The sequence below is a fragment of the Emys orbicularis genome, chromosome 1 (genome assembly GCF_028017835.1).
Source record: "Emys orbicularis isolate rEmyOrb1 chromosome 1, rEmyOrb1.hap1, whole genome shotgun sequence".
Taxonomy (NCBI): Eukaryota; Metazoa; Chordata; order Testudines; family Emydidae; genus Emys; species Emys orbicularis.
Genome location: NC_088683.1, coordinates 310,385,471 through 310,409,349, shown reverse-complemented (window position 1 = coordinate 310,409,349; position 23,879 = coordinate 310,385,471). Strand labels below are relative to the sequence as shown.

General features: G+C 44.0%; 1 protein-coding gene across 1 annotated transcript in view; it reads left to right on the top strand.

The window, feature by feature from the left end:
* Positions 1 to 782: 782 nt before the first annotated feature.
* RCBTB2 (RCC1 and BTB domain containing protein 2) overlaps positions 783 to 23,879 on the top strand; it is a 77,538-nt gene continuing 54,441 nt past the window's right edge. Inside the window, exons 1-2 of the mRNA XM_065412317.1 lie at positions 783 to 858; positions 12,356 to 12,422. Coding sequence (XP_065268389.1) covers positions 12,381 to 12,422 — 42 coding nt within the window. The 5' untranslated portion in view covers positions 783 to 858; positions 12,356 to 12,380. The remainder of the gene's footprint in view (positions 859 to 12,355; positions 12,423 to 23,879) is intronic.

The following is a 23,879-nucleotide window of genomic DNA, read 5'->3' as shown; positions in this document are numbered from 1 at the left end:
TCCCTTCCAGTGCTACGATTCCCTGATTCTATGTCCAGAGGCTGACACACAGGCACTTAAGGAACTTTTACAGCAAAAATTTAGGCGCTGAGCGAGTTTACGTGCCTACAGGGTTGGGCAGCAGCTGAGTGGGGGGTTTATGGATCGCAGTGCTTCCTAAAGCTGGGACACTGGCTCCTAAATCGGGGGGCTAGGTGCCTAAACACCTTGTGGATCATCTGGGGCTGGGCTCTACATCCCACCCCTAAGTGGTGCTCCTCCCATTTCTTGTTACCAAAGCTGTTTCCTTGGCACCCTACAGCATTTTGTTTCTTGGGGGGGGGGTACATTGTTTGTAGCCCCCACCCACATTTGGAGTTGCTCTAACTTGGGCTTCACCCACCATTTCGACCCCGGGAGCTGGGAAAGTGTTGAGAGGCGCTGACCGTACCCCAGAGTCCAGGGGATGTCCCCTCCCATGGCACAGGGTGCGCCGTGGCAACATCCATCCCTGAGCCTGCAGCCAAGAGCTGGTAGCCACCTAACATGGCCAGACGGCTGGGGGAGCCGGGGCTAGCTCTCGCCAGTCTTGCTCTCTCCCCATTGGAGCTCCGGGGCGGTTGGGCGGGCCGGGCGTGCCCCGGGCAGGGGGCCAGGCTCCCCGCACGCAGGCACTGGCAGAGCTGGGCCAGTCCGCTGAGGCCGATACCACCCCCCCCGCTAGGGGAGTTCAAAGACTCTGCCGCAGCCAGCCCGTGAACGGTGGGAAGCGCCAAAACGCTCTCCCCTTCCTCCCCCGCGGGCTGAGGACGCGCCTGAGCAGAGCGGCACCTACTCTGGTCTCACTGAAGGGAGGAGGAGCCGCCGCCTGGGTGGAAGGTAAACTATGGGGAAGGGGGTGCCGCAAGCGCCTCACCGTCCGACTTGGGCTGCGGCGAGAGAAGCCTGCGCGCGCCTTTCTCTGGGGAGAGGCGCTGAGGGCGCGGCGGCCGTTAGCGTTTTGAGAGCAGCAGCGCAGAACGTTCAGTTTGACAGGAACGTTCCCCCGCCCCCTCTCGAGCCGCCCGCTGCTGCGCCAGCGCCACCCGAGGGGGTGGGGGAGCAACGGTCGCGACACATGGGCGTCGGGGGCTGGGCCGTTGATGGAAAGAGGCGTGGGGGGGCTGCCGCTGAAGCCGTCATCTCAGCCTGTCTCGCTCGGGCCTGGCCTCCGCCTGCTACAGCAGAGAGCTTCTTAGGGAGTCCCAGCCCCCCCCCCCCACGCCCCTTCAGCGAGGGGAGAGTCGCGGTGGCTGGGCCGTACGGTCAGTGAGCGGATCTGCAGGCAGCCAGCGGGGCCTGTTCTGACCCGTGTTTCTGAGGTACCTGGCCCTGGCGGGGCGGGGCGCACCGCAAAAAAGGGTGTCGCGTGCAGGGCTCCTCCCTGACCGGAGGATTTCGCTCCTCCAAACCAACCGCTTCCCAGTTGGAAGGCGCCGTGTGAAGTGGAGGCCAGGAAGCCCCTGCCACTGTGCTAGGGAGGCAGTGGGATGCATTATGGTTACAGTGGCTCAGCCTAATTCTCTGCCTCTGCAGAGGAAGGTGGGGAGCCCAGCTCTGGGCCGTGGCAGCACCTCACTGAATGCTTCTGCCTTTCGGGGTGTGTGTGGAGGAGGCTGCTTGGCCTCTGCCCATTTGGGATGTTGTGGATTGGCAGACAGCCAATAATGTAACAATATTGTTCCTGTACTCAGCTCTAATACATGTGATTTGTAAGGGAGAGTACTGTTTGTTTTTATGTGGCTGATGCTGCAAAAATTTTAGAGGCCCAACTTGAGAAGCCAGTTCCGACTCCGCTGTTCGTCAATTTCAAAACATCCTCTTCCTCAACACCCTGTCCTCCACTCTGCAATGAAACAGAACTATAATAATACTGATCTTTGGGGGCAGTTATTCAGTTTTTGCTTTAGTACACCTTGCCTACTGCTAAGCACTGTGTAAACTTGCAGCACAATATAAAGGATTTGACTTGTTGGAATTTAACTGTATATTGACTCTCCCATTCTATTTCATGGCTTTAATTAATTTAGGCATGTTTTCCCCCCATTGGCAATTTTTTGTGTTACGTAGCTGTAATGTGTGAGAGGCCTTCACAGTTGGCCCCAGTTGTGGTAGTCGTGTTGTCCAGCCTGAACCTCACAAAGGGCTAGGTTACAATGGCTTGGCCTCAGTCCACCAGAAGAGGGTAAAGCTTTCTTGACAGTCATATGGGAACACATTTTATGACATTGCTGCTATCGCAGAGTCCAGGATCAGAGATGGGGAAAACAGGAATTGCCATACTGCAGGGGTCGGCAACCTCTGGCACGCGGCTCGCCAGGGTAAGCACCCTGGCGGACCGGGCCAGTTTGTTTACCTGCCGCGTCTGCAGGTTCGGCCGATTGCGGCTCCCACTGGCTGCGGTTCACCGTCCCAGGCCAATGGGGGCTGTGGGAAGCCACGACCAGCACATCCCTCAGCTTGCGCCGCTTCCCGCTGCTCCCATTGTCCTGGGACAGCGAACCGTGGCCAGTGGGAGCCACGATCGGCCGAACCTGCCGACGCGGCAGGTAAACAAACTGGCCCGGCCCGCCAGGGTGCTTACCCTGGCGAGCCGCGTGCCAGAGGTTGCCGACCCCTGCCATACTGCATCAGATCCATGGTCCATGCAGTCCATCTGCCTCTGACACTGGCCAGTACTAGATGCTTCAGGAAAATATTAACAGAATCCTCAAATGGGCAATTATGGAATAATTTACACATGGGAAACCCTCTTCTTATCCCCTTGCTTAGATTCTGGCCTGTGCCCTGAAGCATGAGACTGTCAACTGTTTTGCACAAACAAAATGAATCCTTACGATTGCAATTCTGTTATCTCTAAAAACGTCCAATCCTGCTAAGCTCTTGGCATCAGAGACTCCAGCTAGATTCTGACATTTCACATCTTGATAAAGAGGAGTAGAGTAAATGCCATTCATTGAAGGAAGTAAGCACAAACACTGCTGACTTCAATGGTGATGTAGTAGTATAGCACACAGAATGTAGGTAGTACTTCAGTTACTTATTGGTCACACAGTGAACTGTAGTAAATAAATAGTATTGTTAGCACCTCAAATGCCCTACCCAGTCCTATGGCTCTTATGCTTGCCTAACTCCCACTGAAGTCATTGTGGGTTTTGCATGCATAAAGGCATCAGGATCAGGACCTGTGCTAATATAGATTTGTCCAATAAATATCTAGTAAGACAACTTTAAATCATTAAACAAAAAGGAATTCAGATTTGAGGTGATCCACCCATTGAGTCTAGATTTTGCAGGGCTCAGACATTTGGAATTAAAGTATTGACAGACCATATGAGAACTGACATGCCCTGATACAAAGGGGTAAATGCAATCTTCAGAACATTGCAGAGACCTGAAATACTCTTTTACCGAAATACCGGTATTCCTAAAAATCTATTTTCCTCTGGACCAATGGCAATTTAAATGTGAAGTTTGAAGCATGGCATCTGGAGTTAAAACAGCCATGTTCTTGAAAACAAAGGTCCTGATAGTGCAGGGAGCTGCACGTTAGCAGACACTTATGACCATGCAGAGCCTCACTGAATGCTTCTAAAGACTGAAAGCCTGGAGAGTACTTCTGTTTATATTAATTTGAAATAACATTAAAGCAAAAGAGGACTGAATTTTTCTTTTTAATTTTCAAATAGGAGCAAATATTAATATTGAATTGATACTTTACAATTAATTAAAAAAATAAAAGTTTAACATTTATTAATTAACCCAGCTTGCTACTAAGATTATATGGTAAAAACAATATAGTTGTTTGCATTTTCAAGTGGTAGAACCAGGAAGATAAACATATTTAAAAAAAGAAGAAAAAAATGAAGCAGCATAAAACAGCTGCCAACTGGGGAAAAAAATTGCCAGTGGGGGAAAAACATGCCTAAATTAATTAAAGCCATGAAATAGAATGGGAGAGTCAATATACAGTTAAATTCCAACAAGTCAAATCCTTTATATTGTGCTGCAAGTTTACACAGTGCTTAGCAGTAGGCAAGGTGTACTAAAGCAAAAACAGAATAACTACCCCAAAGATCAGTATTATTATAGTTCTGTTTCATTGCAGAGTGGATTACAGGGTGATGAGGAAGAGGATGTTTTGAAATTAATGAACGGTGGAGTCGGAACTGGCTTCTCAAGTTGGGCCTCTAAAAAATTTTCAGCATTAGCCACATAAAAATAAACAGTACTTTCTCTTAAGATCAAATGTATTAGAGCTGAGTACAGGAACAATATTGTTACATTATTTTCCCAAAAGGCAGATCTTATATTAATAAATTATTTATTTTTATTTTGTGACATTTAAGAAAGATCTGGACAAATAAGATTCCTGGACTAATCATAACCCTTTTTCTCACTGCTTGGCTTACTCACTAATTATCTGAAAATGACCCCATTGTAACCCCAAAATATTCTCTTACATATTAAAATCATTCTTGCATTCAACTCTCACCATCTGAAACACTGCCTTCAAAAAGAATGTTTACTCTTGTAGAAAGAGATTGTGATATTTTAATTTGAATTTTGTAACTTTTAGCAATATGAGATTTGTCTAATTGTAATTTTCCAGACCTTCAGATAGTTACCTGGGATTGTCTGTGGATCTGCTTGCTCAGACAGACCCACAATTTCTATATAAGCTTTGTTACTATTTTCAATAGCTTCTGTCCTCTGTACATTTATATTGCCTTTTTTACATTATTCATCTTCTGCTTGGTAGTGATTAATTGATTATCTTTTTCTTCTAGTTTTTTCTAAAGCTTCATATTTATTACCAAATGTATCTTTAATTTTTGCCACAGTCAAGTAGGTGAAAATCTATTACTTAATGGATTATTTCATTTGACTAGAGGTGGTAGAAGAATAGAAAAAAACATTCTACACTCTGAATATAAATAACTTGCCTCATCTCAGTTTCTGCTACCCATACATGTAAGTCAAGTAATGAAAATCAGTTTATTTAAATCACCTCTCTGACTTTTACTCTTTCTTTTAAGAGTTCTCTCTTTTTCTAAAGCAACATTATTTCTTCTGGCCTTAAATATAGCACCACAAACTGACATTTCTTTGTAAACCATAAAAGGAGGGAAAGAACAAAAAAAGGATTGTTCACAACATTGAGTTTTAAAATCTTATTCTTAGCTCTCTTCCTGTCCTGTTGTTTCTTGGGTTCAAAATATTAGTAGCCTCTAACATCTTCAAACCATTTCTAATATGTTTGTGATATTTCTAACATGCCTATCATAGCAGTATCTAAGGGTATGTCTACGCTTGGAGCTAGCTAGGATTGTGGTTCCCAGCTTGCATAGACATATGTGCACTAGCTCTCATTGAGCTAGCATGCTAAAATTAGGCTAGCTCCCTGGATATGTGACCACAGGGTCCCGAGAGGTGGGGGTTTCACTCAGGCCGGCTAGCCCATGCCACCACTCACCGCTGCCTGCTCTACTGCAGCTACACTACTATTTTTAGTGTGCTAGCATGTCTACACAAGCTGGGAATCGCACCACTAGCTCCAAGTGTAGACGTAGCCTATATGGTAAAACAAAGATAGCACTGAGTATGCCTTTAAGGGCAATATTTTGACAGTCTTCCTTGTTCCTGGTATGCATGTGTGTTTTCTTTTGTTTGTTCTTTTCACTGTGTGTCTCTCTTTCTCTCCCCTCCTTCCCCCCCTTCTTTCAGTTTCCCTAGCTACTGGTTCATCCTGGGAAAAGGTGTTTTCAGATAGGTGAGTCTTGCAATAAGTTGCAGGTTCAGGACCTATACCTACATTGACTTCAGTGGATCTGTTCACAGGGATCAGCCCACATAATCAATAGTAGGATCAGGGCCTTACATTTGAATACAGTCAGGATTGGGCTCCATCTGATCTCTGACAAGATATTCTGCAGCTGAAGTCTTGCCTCTGGAAAAAATAGATTGTGCCCCTAAACCTGTCTTATCCTGGGCCATTCTAATTGTAGCATCCCTATAGCGTGTAGCTGTCTTGCAAGGTAAAGGATGGATATGTGGTATTTGAAGTATCTTAGATGTAGCCTGTAAACTGCCTTTAAAATTAATCTGGAAAGGGACAACCAGCCAGTGGAGATTGTGAATTAGTGGTTCCTTGCCACTGATCCAGTCTATGTCCAGGAGCAGTAAGGAATTCAAAAAGACCCCATGGCTTTGTACTTTCTTGACGGATGATGTTTGGATGATCTCAATCAAAGGTGAGATCACTGTTCCAGTAAGTTTGTCACATTTCCCCCCTCTTTCTAGTAACATCACTTCCATCTTATCAAGATTCAGTTTGAGCTAGCTGCTCTTCAACCAATTGCTTATTTCTTCCAGGCTCTGGAACATCTTGGTAATGGAAAATGTCATGTCAGTGGAAAAGCAAATGAAGAGCTGTGTGTTGTCAGCTTATTGTTGACATTGGAGTCATGGCATTTCACTATCTCCTCAAGTGTTATCATGTTGTATGTTGAAGAAGCAAGATAATATTGAAAAGGGAACCCCAAAATGAGTGGTCTAGGAAAGAAGGAGCCCCTCATTCTCTGTGATATGTTCAATAGGAATGAATGAATGAAGCCACCCGAGTACTATTCTATCTCCTCCTGCCATGTCCTTTATATAAGCTAGCAGCACTTCATGATCAAAGAATGCATAGAAATCAAGAAGTATTGGAGTAGAGGTTTGGCCCCTCTTTAAGGACATTGGTAGGCCATTAATTATGGCTTTTTCCTCATACTTCTCTTTCCCCCAACTCTCAACCAGTGGTTATAGGCCCTATATAAAGAAACTGCAATCTTGTATGTTTTAGGAACCATCCATAGAGACACCTGGGTGTGATCAGTGGGATTCACAAACACTCCAAACAAGTGGGAGGAAAGACTAAACTCTATATCAAAAAATTCTGCTCACAAGGAACACACATAGAGGGATAATTTATAGAAATTACATTACAAATAGAAATTAGCTCAATGGACCTGATCAAATATGTATAGTAAAATGCTGTTCTATGCTCCCAATTGAAACTACCTTGTACTTGGGTCCCCAAACTCAATCTTATCTGTTGTGTAGAAGGCCCATAAGTAACTTGTCTAAGGCCACATGGTGAGTCAAGGACAGACCCAAGATTAGAACGTAGGAATTCCCAGCCCTAAGATCAATCCACAAGAACATGCTGGCTCTCGTATTATACATCGTAGTTGGGTTCCAGATAGGAGTGTTTATGTGAGAGACTAAAATATATTATATAAATACATCTTTTTGTATATGTGTTTCTATTAAAATAAAATGCTGGTGTGTTCACTTAAGAACTGAGTCTTTAGAATAAAGTTTGCTGTTTCCTGCTTCCAGCCCCCGTGTTCTACATAATTTATTGGGAAAACTGAAAGTTAAATTGTGACTAGATCTTAAACCATAGAACATTTTTCCCTGCATCTTTAGGCATTCTCTTATGTTGGTTATTTTTAACGTAACAAAAACTAGTATGCAAACAAACGTAGTCTGTTTTAAAGTAAGGGATCTCAATTATTTTATGCATATTTTAAGATTTGGTAGATGAGGATCTCTGATAACATCTCGGCAACAGCTAAAATTGTATTTTCCTGCTGTAACTGTGGTTCTTGAATATTTATTTATATATATATATTTTAATGTGATTAAAGTATTTTTTCTTCTCTGCCTTATTTTGAGTATTTAGTATTTATTTTTCAGTAACAGTAATCTTGCTCAGGTAATTTGACTTCCTAAGAATACACAAGACATGTGGTTACAGATGGATCATCAGTAGTACTTTAAAAATATACAGGTAAAATAATTTTTGACCGAAGTGGTGGCTCCAGGTTACACTTTTTTTAAAGGACTCAAGTGAAACAGTTACACTGGAATATAATATTTTAGAAAGAACACCTTTTATGCAAATATCTAGAGACCAGGATGTATTTTTTTCACTAAACTTTTCTTAAGGGATTCTGATAAAGGAACAACCCCCTTGTAGTTGGGGGAACCTAAGGCACTCCAGGAGGGCTCTGTGCAGGGGCTTGCCGAACAGCTTGCAGAATTTGTCCCCAGAGTAAAACTTCCTCACAGATATTTAGGGTAAATATTTTTTTTCTGCATGGTGGGGAGGAGTTAGTGTACTCCTTTTTCCTGGAGATGAGTTGAAAGGTGTTCTACCTCACTGATCTTCTCTTAAAGATGAAGAAGACAGGGGAGTGGAGAATCTCTTTCCGCCACTGAATTAGAATAATGGTAATTGAAATGGATCATCCTAAAGTATGTGGACCTTTACTAATGAATAGAAATCAATTTGAAGACCAAAGCGCCATGCTTTGTTCTAAACATAATCAAATTACAATATTCCAATCCAGTTGATGAATAGCATTGATTTATAGGTTTCAGTTCAATCAGAACAAAGGCTGAGGGGATATTATTGTTCTGTATAAATACATCAGGATGGCAAACACCAAGGAGGGAGAAGAGCTGTTTAAATTACAGGGCAATGTTGGCACAGGAACAAATGGGCATAAGCTGTCCATGAATAAATTTAGTGTGGAAATTAGAAGAAGGGTTCTAACCATTAAAGAAGTAAGGTTCTGAAATAGCCTTTCAATAGGAATAATGAGGGTAAACAACCTAACTAGTTTTAAGATTGAGTTTGGTAAGATTATATGACAGGATTGCTTGTGAAAGCAAAGGTCTGGACTTGATGACCCAGGAGGTCTCTTCCAGTCCTATGTTCTTAACCTTTCCAAAATGTAGAGTTCCATATTCACACTTAAATTGGAAAATATGATCCATAATTCATGACTGTACTCTTAGGAAACCTGGCAGTAGTATAAATTTACTGTATTCTAGGGAAGCCCTAAATGTCTCCTGTGGGACATATGCCAGGGTTGCTAAGAAGAGTTGGAAGACCGAAAGACTAAATACTACATAAGGTCCAGAATTAGCAAGTTACTCTAAGCATCTGAGTAGTCCCATTGGATTCAATGTGACTACTTGCATGCTTAAAGTTAGGCACGTTCTTAAGTTAAATGTTCACATACGTGGCACCCTTCACAAACATAACATACTATTATTTGTTTGTGCATTGGCAGCACACACAGTTTCTAATCAGGATAGATGCCCTATTGTGTTAGGTGATATACAAACACAGTGGAAAATCCAGCAGACAAGCATAAAGTTAACTGCTTTTGTTTTACCCTATTATGATTGGAAAAAGGAGAGAGGGGGAGATGAGACGAGGCTAAAGTGGAAATAATAGGGTATCCTATGGAACATAGGATGAAAGTCACATTGGGCAAATGAAGATAAACTCTTAACATATGTAAAAAGCAACAGAGGGTCCTGTGGCACCTTTAAGACTAACAGAAGTATTGGGAGCATAAGCTTTCGTGGGTAAGAACCTCACTTCTTCAGATGCAAGTAATGGAAATTTCCAGAGGCAGGTATAAATCAGTATGGAGGTAACGAGGTTAGTTCAATCAGGGAGGGTGAGGTGCTCTGCTAGCAGTTGAGGTGTGAACACCAAGGGAGGAGAAACTGCTTCTGTAGTTGGATAGCCATTCACAGTCTTTGTTTAATCCTGATCTGATGGTGTCAAATTTGCAAATGAACTGGAGCTCAGCAGTTTCTCTTTGGAGTCTGGTCCTGAAGTTTTTTTGCTGTAAGATGGCTACCTTTACATCTGCTATTGTGTGGGCAGAGTTGGCATCGAGGTTTGTTGCATGGGTTGGTTCCTGAGTTAGAGTTGTTATGGTGCAGTGTGTGGTTGCTGGAGAGAATATGCTTAAGGTTGGAGGGTTGTCTGTGGGCGAGGACTGGCCTGCCTCCCAAGGTCTGTGAAAGTGAGGGATCATTGTCCAGGATGCGTTGTAGATCACAGATGATGCGTTGAAGAGGTTTAAGCTGAGGACTGTAGGTGATGGCCAGTGGAGTTCTGTTGGTTTCTTTTTTGGGCCTGTCTTGTAGCAGGAGGTTTCTGGGTACACGTCTGGCTCTGTTGATTTGTTTCTTTATTTCCTTGTGTGGGTATCGTAGTTTTGAGAATGCTTGGTGAAGATCCAACTCTGCCCACATATCTACACCAGCAACACCATCACAGGACCTAACCAGATCAGCTACAACATCACCGGCTCATTCACCTGCGTGTCCACCAATGTTATATATGCCATCATGTGCCAGCAATGCCCCTCTGCTATGTACATTGGCCAAACTGGACAGTCACTACGCAAGAGGATAAATGGACACAAGTCAGATATCAGGAATGGCAATATACAAAAACCTGTAGGAGAACACTTCAACCTCCCTGGCCACACAATAGCAGATGTAAAGGTAGCCATCTTACAGCAAAAAAACTTCAGGACCAGACTCCAAAGAGAAACTGCTGAGCTCCAGTTCATTTGCAAATTTGACACCATCAGATCAGGATTAAACAAAGACTGTGAATGGCTATCCAACTACAGAAGCAGTTTCTCCTCCCTTGGTGTTCACACCTCAACTGCTAGCAGAGCACCTCACCCTCCCTGATTGAACTAACCTCGTTACCTCCATACTGATTTATACCTGCCTCTGGAAATTTCCATTACTTGCATCTGAAGAAGTGAGGTTCTTACCCACGAAAGCTTATGCTCCCAATACTTCTGTTAGTCTTAAAGGTGCCACAGGACCCTCTGTTGCTTTTTACAGATTCAGACTAATACGGCTACCCCTCTGATTCTTAACATATGTTTAATCTCATTATGTTTGAGATGTTAAATGCATAAAATCAAGAAATTCAAAATGATAGTTTCCAAAGTAGGGGTAATTCATTCATTTTACATATACAGCATTTGTATTGCTGTTAAATGTATGTACATGTAATATGGCTAAGCAATAGTTATTGTGCCATTTTAATTTTATTTGGGATTTGTTGTTCTGGAGAGCATAGAAGGAAGCATTTTTTACCTCTATATAATTCGATTCCATACACACTTCAAATGTATATCTTTGGCTTGTGTATTAGTGTACAGATTTTGAAATTTAGAAGTATGTATGTCTAACAGAAAGGTAGCTAGCTCTCTAGAGCTTCTTTTGATGCCTTTAAGGTGTAGTACTCACCTAAAAAAGTGATTATGTAAAAGTGGCACCTTATTGCTCAGCAGATCTACTCCCTATCTTTATTCAGAATTCTATTGACTTTTTGTAGTGGAAAAAGTAAGATTGTTATTACTGTCTGCCCTGCAGAATCAGCACACCTTTGAGAAAATGAAATAGATTATTTTTTGGCTTGTTCAATAAATAATTTTTAACACAGTTTCAATAGCGTGGCCATCTGTACAACCTCACTAAGGGCAAGAGGGTTGCATATATGTAGTTAAGGGAAGAATTTAAGGATAGTGGTGTTGTACTAGTTTATCTGAAGGCAGCATTCGAACTGTACAATCTGTTCTTATTGTTGATGCAAGAGTTGGAAAGCACATAACTTGACATTCGGATACCAGGCTGAGTTTGCAGAGCTGTCGATTTTCCTTGTAAACAGAGAAAATTTTAAGGGAATCATTAAACAATAAAATCCGAAACCCAAAAAGCCATTTTATATCTGTAAAGTCACTTATCAGAGGAGAGCTGTAGGGAACAGTATCTGAGGGGGTTATGCTACACAGGGCATGATATGTGCAATACATCTTTTTTACATCATCATATCTTTGTTTCCAGGTCAGCTTTATTCAGCTTTAGAAAAGCACATAACTATCACTTTAAGCATTTGTATTAGCCAAGTTTTAAATTCATTCTTTCTATTAGAGTGCATAAAGGACCTAGAAAATTACTTTAAGCATTAAATACACTTTTTCCTTCCCATTCCGAGTCAGATACCTGAAAAACAGATTACAATTTTACTATTCCCCCCCCCCCGCCCCCCAAAAAAATCACCATTGGGCTAAAAACTAGCCTGAGAATATTCAACTCAACTTATTGGAAAGTTATCTTTAGCCAATTTCAGGCAGTTTTGAAAAAAATTTCAGTGGGAGAGCAGCAGGCCCTGGGCCCCACAGGGGCCCCCACGAGAATATAGTATTCTATAGTATTGCAATTTAAGGGGCCCCCAAAATTGCTTTGCTCCAGGCCCCCTGAATCCTCTGGGCAGCCCTGCAGCAGGCCAGAGTCCCTCTTCATAATTTTACAGACCAAATGCCAAGAAGTTTGTCCTGTCCTTGATCTCCTTCTTAACACACACGTTTTAGTTGAACTAAAACACTTAAAATGTAGATAATTCGATAAGATATAGTCACGAGGAATATTAACCAAAATTATTTCTCTGCAGGTCGGTGGTACAGGATCAAGTCCATATGGAGGCTGAATCTCCTGTTTCCCATGGAGTCACTGGCAAGGTCAGAGTTGAGCATCACAACAGAATATCAGTTTGTTTTGTGCATGTCATGGTACATTACTTGTAGATAAAGAAGTTTAGTTGGCTGCATTATAGTAGTGCTTTAATAAAGGTTATGAGAGAATCACAAGACCAAGAATTTAGATAAGCAGCATTTCTCTCACAAGTGTTAATGTTCTTATCTGATTCAAGAGAACGTTAAACAGCGGAGCAGTATATTTTCATTAAGTAGATTGACTTGTTCCCCTGGTCTACAGAATCACCTTAATTTATCATGAAGCTCCACACTAATTCATTCCGGCCTAGTGTTTTGGCAACACGCATCTGTAGGAATTAATTATTTTACAGTGATGTGATAACTTTCCCCCAGCCATTTTTTCATCCTAGGAGTGTAAAACTGAATAAAACACTTAATTCAAGTTTGGGAGCATAATAGTGAATTTTTAAAATTAACTATCCTAGAAAGAAAACTGGGCTAGCCAGTTTCTGTATAGGCTGTTAAGATCAGATGGTTTGAAGAAGTATTGAATGATCCAAGCCTGCACTGGTTGTGGAGCAGTGAATATGAAAACTATATTCACAAAGATAAAATCTCCCTTAGTGTTTGGACTTGCTTGCAATTTTGGTCTTTAGACTCCTCAACAGCACAGTGGGTGGGCAGTCAGAGAGTCCTTCCGCTAATATCTTCTTCGAGTACTGTACCTATAGGTTCTCAACGTCAGGTGTGCATGTGACCAATGCGTCTTTGATTGGAGATTTTTGGTAGAAATGCTCATACGGCCTGCACATGTGCCCTACACAACCACATGCCCTGTACCCAAGATATATAGAGCTGCTTGGGCAACCTCCCCATCCCCCAGTTCCTTCTCATCACTTTGTCCTAGGATGGACCATTTAGCACGCCTGCTTCTATCGTTCAAAAGTTAGCTTCTGCCTTTAAGTTTAGTTAGTACAGTTATTTACTTTTATACTTTTTATATGTTTCATTTTGTGTGAGGGGCTTGTTTTATACTTCTGATCATTTAACCTTACCCAATCATCACCATAACATCGGATGTATTTCTTTTGGACTGGAGAAGGGGTTGCATTTAGGGGGACACACCATTCAGGGCAAATGGCCTGCCCAAGAAGCACTTTTACACATCAATCTTTTGGAGCTGCGGGCAGGCAGGAATGCTTGTGTTCACTTCCTCCCATTAATCGGGGAAAATCCGTGAAGGTCATGACAGACAACATAGTCTCCATGTTCTCCATCGCCTGTCAGGGAAGGGGGGAAGATCCTTTTCTCTTTTGTAACAAAACAATAAAGCTATGGAACTGGTGTATAGCCAATCATACCCTCATTTCAGCCACTTACTTTTCAGGTGTACGAAACACCATGGATGACAATCTTAGCAAGCACTTCTTCCAAGATTACAAATAGGGGTTGGACTCTCAGATTCTTAGTCACATATTACTGACCTCAGGGTTTCTTGCGGGTTTCTTTGTCACCATCACCAACAGGAAGTGCAAACAATTCTGCTTGAACAGAGGGTTGAGCCTCCATTCACTTGAGATGCCTTCTTTGTTCCATGAATTAAGGGTCTTTTGTATGCATTTCCTCCAACCTATTTAGTCCTCAAATTGGTAAACAAGATCAAGCAAGATAAAGCCAAGACCACATTAGTGGTTCCAAAGTGGCCCAGACAGGTCTGAAACCCTTACTTGATTCTCTTTGCTGTCTCTCCGCTGTTGATTCTTCCGTCCATTGCCCACCTGCTCTCTCAGATCTCCGGTCAGACTCTCCATTCCAATCTGGGAGTTCTTCATATCAAGGCTTGGCTACTCAATCCTTCTCAGGAATAGACTCTTCCTGTTCTGCAGAGGTATCACAGGTGTTATTAAACATCAGGAAAGTGTCTACCCAAAGTACTTACCTTCAGAATGGAAGAGATTTCAACACTGGTGTGTCCGACAACAATTTTCACCCATTAATTCTTCCCTCTCTGCTAACCTTATCTATCTGTTGGAATGATAAAAATCAGGATTATCTGTGAGTTCCATCAGGGTTCACTGGTGACTCTAAAGGCCTTTCGTTCCTCTGTTGAGGGATTCTCAGTGTATGCTCATCCAAGGGACTGAGAAACCTTTTTTCTTACATTATGTAGGCCAGTCCAGTATAGGATTTAAACTTGATAATTAATTGTCTTATGAAACCCCCTCTGAACCAATGGCCACTTATTCCGTTCTTCACCTGTTCATGAAAATTACCTTTTTGGTGACCATCTCTTCCCCCCAGAAGAGTTGGAGGCTTTAATGGCAGATACAGGCAGTCCTCGACTTTACAACGTTTGAGTTACGATGAATGGCACTTATGATGTTTATAAATTGTCATCGTGTTTTGATTTTATGATGTTGGTTTCGACTTTACGATGCTCAATGTGACATTGTTCCTATGGGAAATTCGAATTACGATGTTTTCAACTTATGACGCGATATTCAGGAACCAATTGTGTCGTAAGTCCGAGGATTGCCAGTACTCCTTTTACACTATTCCTCAAGGACAAAGTTTGACTATGACTACATCCTAAGTTCCTTTCTAACGTGACTTCTGAATTTCACATCCACCAAGTCATTCATCTCCCAAGTTATTTTCCCGAACCCACACCAGTTTAAGGAAGATCCTCCCTTCAACACTTTGGACAATAGGAGGGTTTTATCTGGACAGAATCAAACCATGTGGAAAGTCTCCCTGACTATTTGTTTTGATTGTAAACAGATCCAAGAGGTCCACAGTCTCCACCAGAGTCTCTGGAGGTGGCTCTCAGAATGTATCCTCATATTTAACCTCCTCCTAGGGTGTTAGCTCATTCTACAAGATCTCTGTCTACATCTGTGGTGTTACTTAAACAGGTTCCTGTTCTTGAGATTTGCAAGGCTATGACCTGGACTTCGAACCATACCTTTTCCAAAAGTTATATGGTGGTTCATTTTTCTAGATCAGTTTTGTCTTCAGTATTAGACTCAGCTCTGAAGTTCCCCCCTCTTGATGAGAGTACTGCTCTGAAGTCACCTGAAGTGGAGCACCCATAGGAACACTAATTGAAGGAGGAGAGACTACTCATCTTGTGCAGTAATTGGAGTTCTTTGAGTTGTGTGTTCCTATGGGTGCTCTACTACCTGCCGTTCTCCTCCTCTGCTTCGGAGTTTCCTTTGCAGGACTTTGCGGTAGAGAAGAAACTAAGGCCGGTACATCTGCACAGCCCTGTATATCCTCACTATGGGACACACGGATGTGTAGGACACATGCATGGGCCAAATGGGCACTGCTACTAAAAATCTCCCATGAAAGGTGCATGGGGCACATGTGCAGCTGAAGTGGAGCACCCATAAGGACACACATCTGAAAGAACTTCAGTTTACTGTACAAGGTGACTAACCTCTCCTACCTGAATACTTGAGAAGGACCATTACACATTATCAGAAAAACATATAATGTTAAAGGAGTGGATTATCTTAAATGGAGTTATTAGATTGTCAGGCCAGGGGTTCATACAACCTTTCAGACTTTCTGGAGAAAATTAGATGGGGAGTATGGAAGGTAAAAAAATGAGAATAAGGGAGCCACATATATCATCTCAATCATTTACTGGGTCAAACATATCTGTTAATTCCTAAAACAGATTTCTAATTAATTCATGGGTGTTAGTAAGTTGTATTAAAGCATCTTTATTTTTATATTTTACAAGGATTTTAATATAACTATTTTTAATGGGCAGTTTTGGTAATGCTTTTTTTTTCATTGTTTCCTATAATGTATGATTTTAGTTTTGTAAGTAATGATAAAGAAATGCTGTAATTTTTATTACATTTTATATAAGGGTATCTTTGAGTGTCTCTAGACTAGGGATGTTATTGAAGAGAAAACCACACTGTTATTTGTTCTGACCCATCGCTGGGCAGATAGGAGAGAACTGAAACACAGACTCTAAATCTTTAAGAAACCAGTGTCTGTTTTCGAGAAAGCCAGGAAATTTGTGCAGATGGAGATAAACCTTGGCTGTCCTTTAGAACTTCAGGCTACATCACATCAGCAAATGCAGCTTGGAGAACAGTCGGTGACATTGTGAAAAGCAGTCACTTTAAGAGTCTGTGATATTTAAAAAACAAAAACAAAACAAAACTAAAAAACTGCACATCAACCAAATATTGACATTGAAATGTTACCATTGTGACCTAATTGGACAAATATTTCATTGGTTTTGTGTCCATAAACAAATGTTAAACAGTACCAAACAAGGAATGCAGAGCACTGAAGGCATTTGGCCAATGTGTTTATTTATAGAGGCATTCAATATTATTTTGACTTACTGTTCAGTGAATGCCTTTAGGTAAGGTGCATTGAAAAATAAATAAGTCTTTTAATCAGTTCTTCTTTGAGTAGATGCATACATGTATTCCAAGTAGGTGTGTGCGTGTGCCAGAGGTGGAGACTTTTGCCTAGCAGTACCCATTGAGGGGCAGTGCTTGTACCTCATGCCTGTAGTCCCTCCCCGGCTAGATGAGGTGGCGCTGCCCCGAGTCCCCTCAGTTCCTTCTCACTGCCTGTCGGCTGTAGTTGGAGCTCTCTGTGGTTGTTGTGTCACAATCTTGCAATTTATCTTCTAAGCCTAGTATTATTGAACATAGTTAATAGTCAGTAGTGTTAGAGTAAAAGTTATAGAGTAGACTATAGCATAGTGGTAACGGTAGTTCTCCTCTGGGATGCAAGCATTGCACTTTGTGTGAATTAGTGATTCCCAACAGTGACCCCAACATGCAGTGCTTGCTCTGCCTTGGCAAAGCCAAGTTTAAAGAGTGCTGTTCGATCTGTAGGCCATTCAAAAAGGGGATTCAGGTGACACAGGACCTTTGCCTGAAGCAGCACCTGCTTGAACAGGCCATGAAGCCTGGCCCAGTACTGAGGACTTCCTTAGGCTGCAGATTGCCCTCAGGCTTGGCAAGTGCTGCTGCTTCCCGTTCTAGGGCATGGGCCTTTCCAAAGAAGTGCAGGAGTTGTTCTCCGCCATCAGCACCAAAGAAGGGGTCGCATATGATGGATTGTGAGTGCTCCAACTCTTGGGGTGACTCTTCTGGCGCCATGTCTGGCGTATGGGATGGCATGGGTGCCTCCGACCCTCCCTAGGTAGAGAGTAGGGAGGGAAGACACCCTGGGCTGTCAACTCTGGGGTTCCGGCCTCTGAGTGTCCATTGAGTCTGGTGCCAATGGGAAGAATGCCGGTAGCAACAGTATCAGTAATGTTGGCGTAACATGCTGTGGTTGACTTCCTCTGCCTTTCAGTCCCGTCCTCACTGCTAATCCAAGCCTTTGTGAGGTTGGTGTCTGCAATGGCCCCCCATTTAGAGCATGCAGTTGAACTCTTCAGCCCTTTGGCACAGCACCAGGAAGCACCCTTGCAGGGGTTGGTATGCACACGGTATCGGAGACAGTACAAGGTTCTTCATTACTGGGCCCTCCCTTGGCACCGATGCAGTTGATGCTGCAGATGGTTCCATGGAGGTTGTCACCGCCCTCAACATCAAGGCATGCGGGTGCTCTGGTACTGTTGTTTGCATTGAGACTGACCTTGCCTTCGGCACCAGTGGTGCCGGCTACCATGGGAGAGCCAATTCCAATCTCATTCTGGGTCATGGATGAGTTGGGCTGCCTGTTGGCTTCCTCTAGAGTTGCTCCTCCTATGTCTACAAGATCCTGGGACTTCAGAGTCAGGATCCTCGTCCTCCCATTCCACTTCACCAGAGGAAGTCTGAAGGCCACCAGTAGACCAATACAGCTACCAGGGATGGCATGCACCCCCAAAGCCAGAATGGAGGCCCCTGGTGTGGCACCTACTGGCCACCAATGCCTTACCTATACCAGTGGCCCCCTTGGGCTCAGTGGGAAGCTCAGGACTTGCTTGTCATCCAAATCAAAAACAAGGTCACCAGCTTGTGTGGCATTGGTGGCTGCAGATAAGCTGCAAGTCCAGATGTCCGCAGTTCCCCTTCCTGCAGAGCTGCCGGAGTTTTCCCATCCAGAGACTTTGCCTCGTCCCTAGACAATGCAGTGTTGCCTGGTTCATCCTCCCCTTCCATCCTGGAGGACTTCAAGGCCTAACAAGACCTTTTATGTCGTGTGACCTTGTCCCTTGAAATTCAGGCGGAGTTTCTGCAGGAGAATACCCATAAACTTGTGGTCATTCTCCAGCCCTCTGTCCCTGGGAGAGTGGCTTTCCAGTTAATGAGGTGCTCCTTGAGCCTGTGAGGGCTCTTTGAGGTTCGCTGGACTCAGTACCACCGGTGGCCAAGCACTTGAAGAAGTGTTATATTGTGCCTCTACAAAGATTTGAGGGGTTCTGTTCCCATCCGGCCCTGAATTCCCTGGTGGTCATGGTGTTGAATGACAGAACCCATCAGGGCAGGTTCAAGTTCTTCCCCAAGGACAGAGACTTGAAGTGCTTGGATCTTTTGGTAGCAAGATACACACCTCCTCTTCACTACAGATAAAGATCACGAACCAACAAGCTTTTCTGGCCAAATATCACTTTCTTGGTTGATCAGCTGTGGCCAAATGTAAGGAGCAGTTGCCTGAGGCTTCCCGGGATGAATTTTGGGTAGTGTTGCAGAGGGCTGCTTGGTGGCTAAAATGTCTCTGCAGTCTGCCCTTGATGGGGCGGATACATTGACCAAGGCTGATGGGCCCAGCCCGGGCTGCCTCTCCAAGGCTTTCCACTGCAGCTGGCAGTTAACTCTGTTGTACTCATTCGCTCTTATCTTGATCGTTACCCAGGGTATCGCCAAGCTCAAAGCAGATGGAGCCAGGCTCATCCTGATTGGCTCTGGCGTGGCTGAGGCAGCGCTTGGACCTCCTCGCTCTGACAGTTCAGCCTCCCATGCTGCTTCCTCCCTTTCCCGTCCTCCTCACACAGTACCGCTGCTGCACCCGGCGATCGCTCCTTGCACCTTATGGCATGGCTAGATGGATAACATCTTGTATCAAGAATGTGTATGAGATAGTATTGGCTGCACCTCCTCAGCAGATACGGGCACATTCAATGAGAGCACAGGCAATGTCGGTGGCATTCCTTAATGGTATTTCCATATTGGACATTTGTAGGGAGTTCACATGGTCATCCATATATTTACAGAGGATTATGCGATCACTTCTTCTTCCAAAGTGGTGTTAATGTAGTAAGAGTAGTGCTGTGATCCTTACTGCGGTAGACTCTGAGCCCGCCTCCAGATGGGGGTACTGATCACTAGTCACCTACGTGGAATACAGGTCTGCATCTATTCAAAGAAGAAACAGTTACTTACTGTAACTGTGGTGCTTCAAGATGTGATGTAGACCCCCTCTGTCCCCTCTGGATCGCAGTCTTCCCTTGGATGTTAGGTGCAAAGAAACTGAGATGGGTCAGGATGGCGCTGCCTAATATAGCCAAGGGAAGGCCTACAGATACAAGGCATGAGTGCCACCCCGCTACGGGTACTGCTAGGGAAAAGTCTCTGGCTCCGGCACGTGGGGTGAGCACACACCTACTTGGAATACACATCTACAGCATATCTTGAAGAACCACGGTTACAGTAAGTAACAGTTTCTTCTTAACTCTTGCCATTCTGCCATAACATGCTATACATTATGTAATGTGATATCTAGGTAAAATTGTGCTGCTTAATGACACAGAGGTATAATTCTGAGTGCCCTTGCTTGTATTGGTTGTCAACTCATTGGCAGTTTCAGGAAGAAAGTGTGGAGGTTGCATTAGTGGCAACTTAAAATCATGCCTTGGTATTAAATTACTCCAAATTGGCACTGCTGTAGCTTCAGTGTAGACACTACCTACACCGATGGGAGGGTTCTCCTGTCAGCATAGGTAATTCACCTCTACAGCAGGTGGTAGCTAGGTTGATGGTAGAAGTCTTCTATCTTCCTAGTGCTGTCGACCCAGGGGGTTAGGTCAGTATAGCTACATCTCTCAGAGGTGTGGATTTTTCACACCCAAGAGACCTAGCTATATTAATGTAAGCTCCTAGTTTAGACAGCCTAAGTGGTGTTAGTCAAAAAACCAACAACGTGCTGATCCACAAAATAACTGCTTCAGAGCACTAGAAAATGGCTTTTTTTGTTTTAATCAGAGGAGTGAAAATGGCACTTTGGCCTTGTCTACACTACACAGTACTGTTGACAAAAGTCAGCTTTCGTCGACAAAACAGTGGAGCTGTACACACTGAAATGCTCCTCCTTCTGATGTAACTCCCTTGCTATGCTGACATAATAAAAACACTTGATGAGCATCATAGAGCTTTTTGTGATGTAGTTAGAGTGATGCAGCGTCAGTGTAGACACTGCACTTGGTTAGGTTGCCCTAATGGGTTTCCAGGAGGTATCCCATAATGCCCATCCTGACTGCTGTGGTCGCAGTTTGAACTCCGCTGCCTTGAAGGTACACATGTGCCCCTTCCCTGTTTAAAGGCTTGGGAATTTTTGAAATTCCTCTTCCTGTTTGCTTTGTGTGCACAGTTCACACAGCATCTTCCCAGTTGACCATGCTGGCTTTCCACAGCAGATTCTCTCCCGCATGGAGCACACTGGAGCTGTTGGATCTGCTGAGTCTATGGCGAGAGGAGGCTGTGCAGTTGCAGCTTCGCTCCAGCCATAAGAACTTTGATACCTATGGGCTGATTACTAGTGGCATGCAGGAGAAGAGACACAAAAGGGACACGGAGCAGTGCCGTGCCAAGATCAAGGAGCTGAGGCAGGCAGGCCAGAAGGCAAGGGAGGCCAACTGTCGCTCTGGTGTGGCACTGAAGACATGCCGCTTCTATAAGGAGTTGCACGCCATCCTTGGTGGCGATCCCACCTCCACCACCAAGAGCCCCATGGATACTTCGGTGGAACTGGAGTCAGCGGCCAGCAGACTCAACCCCGATAATGAAGTGATGGATGAGGAAGTGGAGCACAAGGATGATGTGGAGCAAAGAGCAGGGTCGTCTGGTGGCGTGGCGAGTCAGGACCTCTTTTCCACTCTGGAAGGGTCTAGCCAGTGATAGCATTGAAACACTGTGGCTATACGTAGGAATATTTGCTCACTACAATTAATGCTCAGGAAGCAAGCACTACAAGGGTAATTCAAGGCAGCAAGTAATCATTGCCTGGCCAAATCCATCACATAAAGACACATTACTGGGAAAATGCTCCTTCAAAGGCTCCCTGATTAGAATAGTCAACTGCTGTGCTCCTCTAATTGCCCTGGTATCTGGCTGCTCAAAATCAGCAGCCAGCTGATCAGCCTCAGCCGTCCAACCCTGTGGAAAGTTTTCCCCCTTCACTTCACAAATATTATGTAGAGTACAGCAGGCCGCAATGACCATCAGAATATTTTCATCATTGAGGTCTAACCAGACAAAAAGACAGTGCCAGCGACCTTTTAATTGGCCAAAGGCACATTCAACAGTCATTTGGCACCTGCTGAACTTGTTGAAGTGCTTCTTGATGCTGTCTAGGTTCCCGGTGTAAGGCTTCATGAGCCCTGGAAGCAAGGGGTAAGCGTGATCTCCAAGGATCACTATGGGCATTTGCACATTCCCGATTGGAATCTTCTGGTCTGGAAAGAAAGTCCCAGCATGCAGCTTTCTTACAGTCCAGTGTTCTGAAAGATGCATGCATCATGCACCTTCCCTGACCAGTCCACACTGCTGTCAGTGTAACGGCCCCGGCGATCCACCAGCGCCTGCAAGACCATGGCGAAATAGCCCCTTCAGTTGGTATACTCGTCGCAAGATGGTCTGGGGCCAAAATAGGGATATGCATTCCATCTATCGCCCTGTGAATCTGATTGCCTCAAAGCCATCAGTTATTGCCTGCACATTACCAAGAGTCGTAGTCCTTCGTAGCAGGAGGTGATAAATGGCCCTACATACTTGCATCACTGCAACCTCAGGGTATACTTTCCAACCCCAAACTGATTCGCAACTGATCAGTAGGAGTTTGGAGTTGTCAGCTTCCACACAGCATTTGCCACTCACTTTTCTACAGTAAGGGCAGCTCTCATTCTGGTGTCCTTGTGCCACAGAGCTAGGGAGAGCTCCGCACGCAGTTCCATGAAGGTGGATGTGTGACTGTGATGGGTTAGATCACAGAAACCCTCTTGGGAGCTGCCAACCGATGTGCCAAGACTACTTCTGCCCCGCTTTCCTGCCCTTTCAGCTTAGGACTTCGGTGCCCTGCCTGGTTTGAGCTAGACTCGCTAGCCTGCTGCAAACCCAGACCCAGGTCTGAACCACGTCCCCTAACAGCTGTAGGCTTAATTGAAAGCAGCTTACAGAAGTGTTCTTGTCTTTAACACTCAGATGCCCAACTCCCAATGGGGTCTAAACCCAAATAAATCCGTTTTACCCTGTATTCAGCTTATACAGGGTAAACTCATAAATTGTTTGCTCTCTATAACACTGATAGAGAGAGATATGCACAGCTGTTTGCCCCCTCCCCCCAGGTATTAATACATACTCTGAGTTAATTAATAAGTAAAAAGTGATTTTATTAAATACAGAAAGTAGGATTTAAGTGGTTCCAAGTAGTAACAGACAGAACAAAGTGAATTACCAAGTAAAATAAAATAAAACACACAAGTCTATGTCTAAGAAACTGAATACAAATAACACCTCACCCAGTAAGCTTCCTTTTACAGACTAGTCTCCTTCTAGCCTGGGTCCAGCAATCACTCACACCCCCTGTAGTTACTGTCTTTTGTCCCAGTTCCTTTTAGGTATCCTTGGGGGTGGAGAGGCTCTCTCTTTAGCCAGCTGAAGACCAAATGGAGGGGTCTCCCATGGGCTTAAATAGACTTTCTCTTGTGGGTGGAGACCCCCTCCTCTCTCCTATGAAAAGTCCAGCTCCAAGATGGAGTTCTGGAGTCACCTGGGCAAGTCACAAGTCCATGCATGACTCACAGTTTTTACAGGCAGAAGCCATTGCCCACATGGTATCTTGAATGTCTCCAGGAAGACTTCTTATGTGGATTGGAGCATTCCAAGATGCATTGTTCCTTAAGTGCTTCTTGATTGGGCACTTAACTTTGCGAATTCCTTTCTCCAGGAACTGACCAAATGCTCTACTAAGGTTATTTAGAAATCAAGCCAGTACACGGCCAATATTCATAACTTTGAATACAAAAATGATACATGCATACAAATAGGATTAATAGATTCAGTAGATCAAAACCTTTACATAGATATGTTACATGGCATATGTAGCATAGAACATATTCCAGTTAAGTCATATATATTCATAAGCATATTTCCATAAAGCCTTATGGGGGGACGCCGTCACAGTGCGCATCCAAAAGATCTACAGCCACTGCTTGTCATCCCATACATGCATCATGATGCGATCCCACCACTCAGTGCTTGTTTCCCTAGCCCAGCACTAATGGTCCACCAT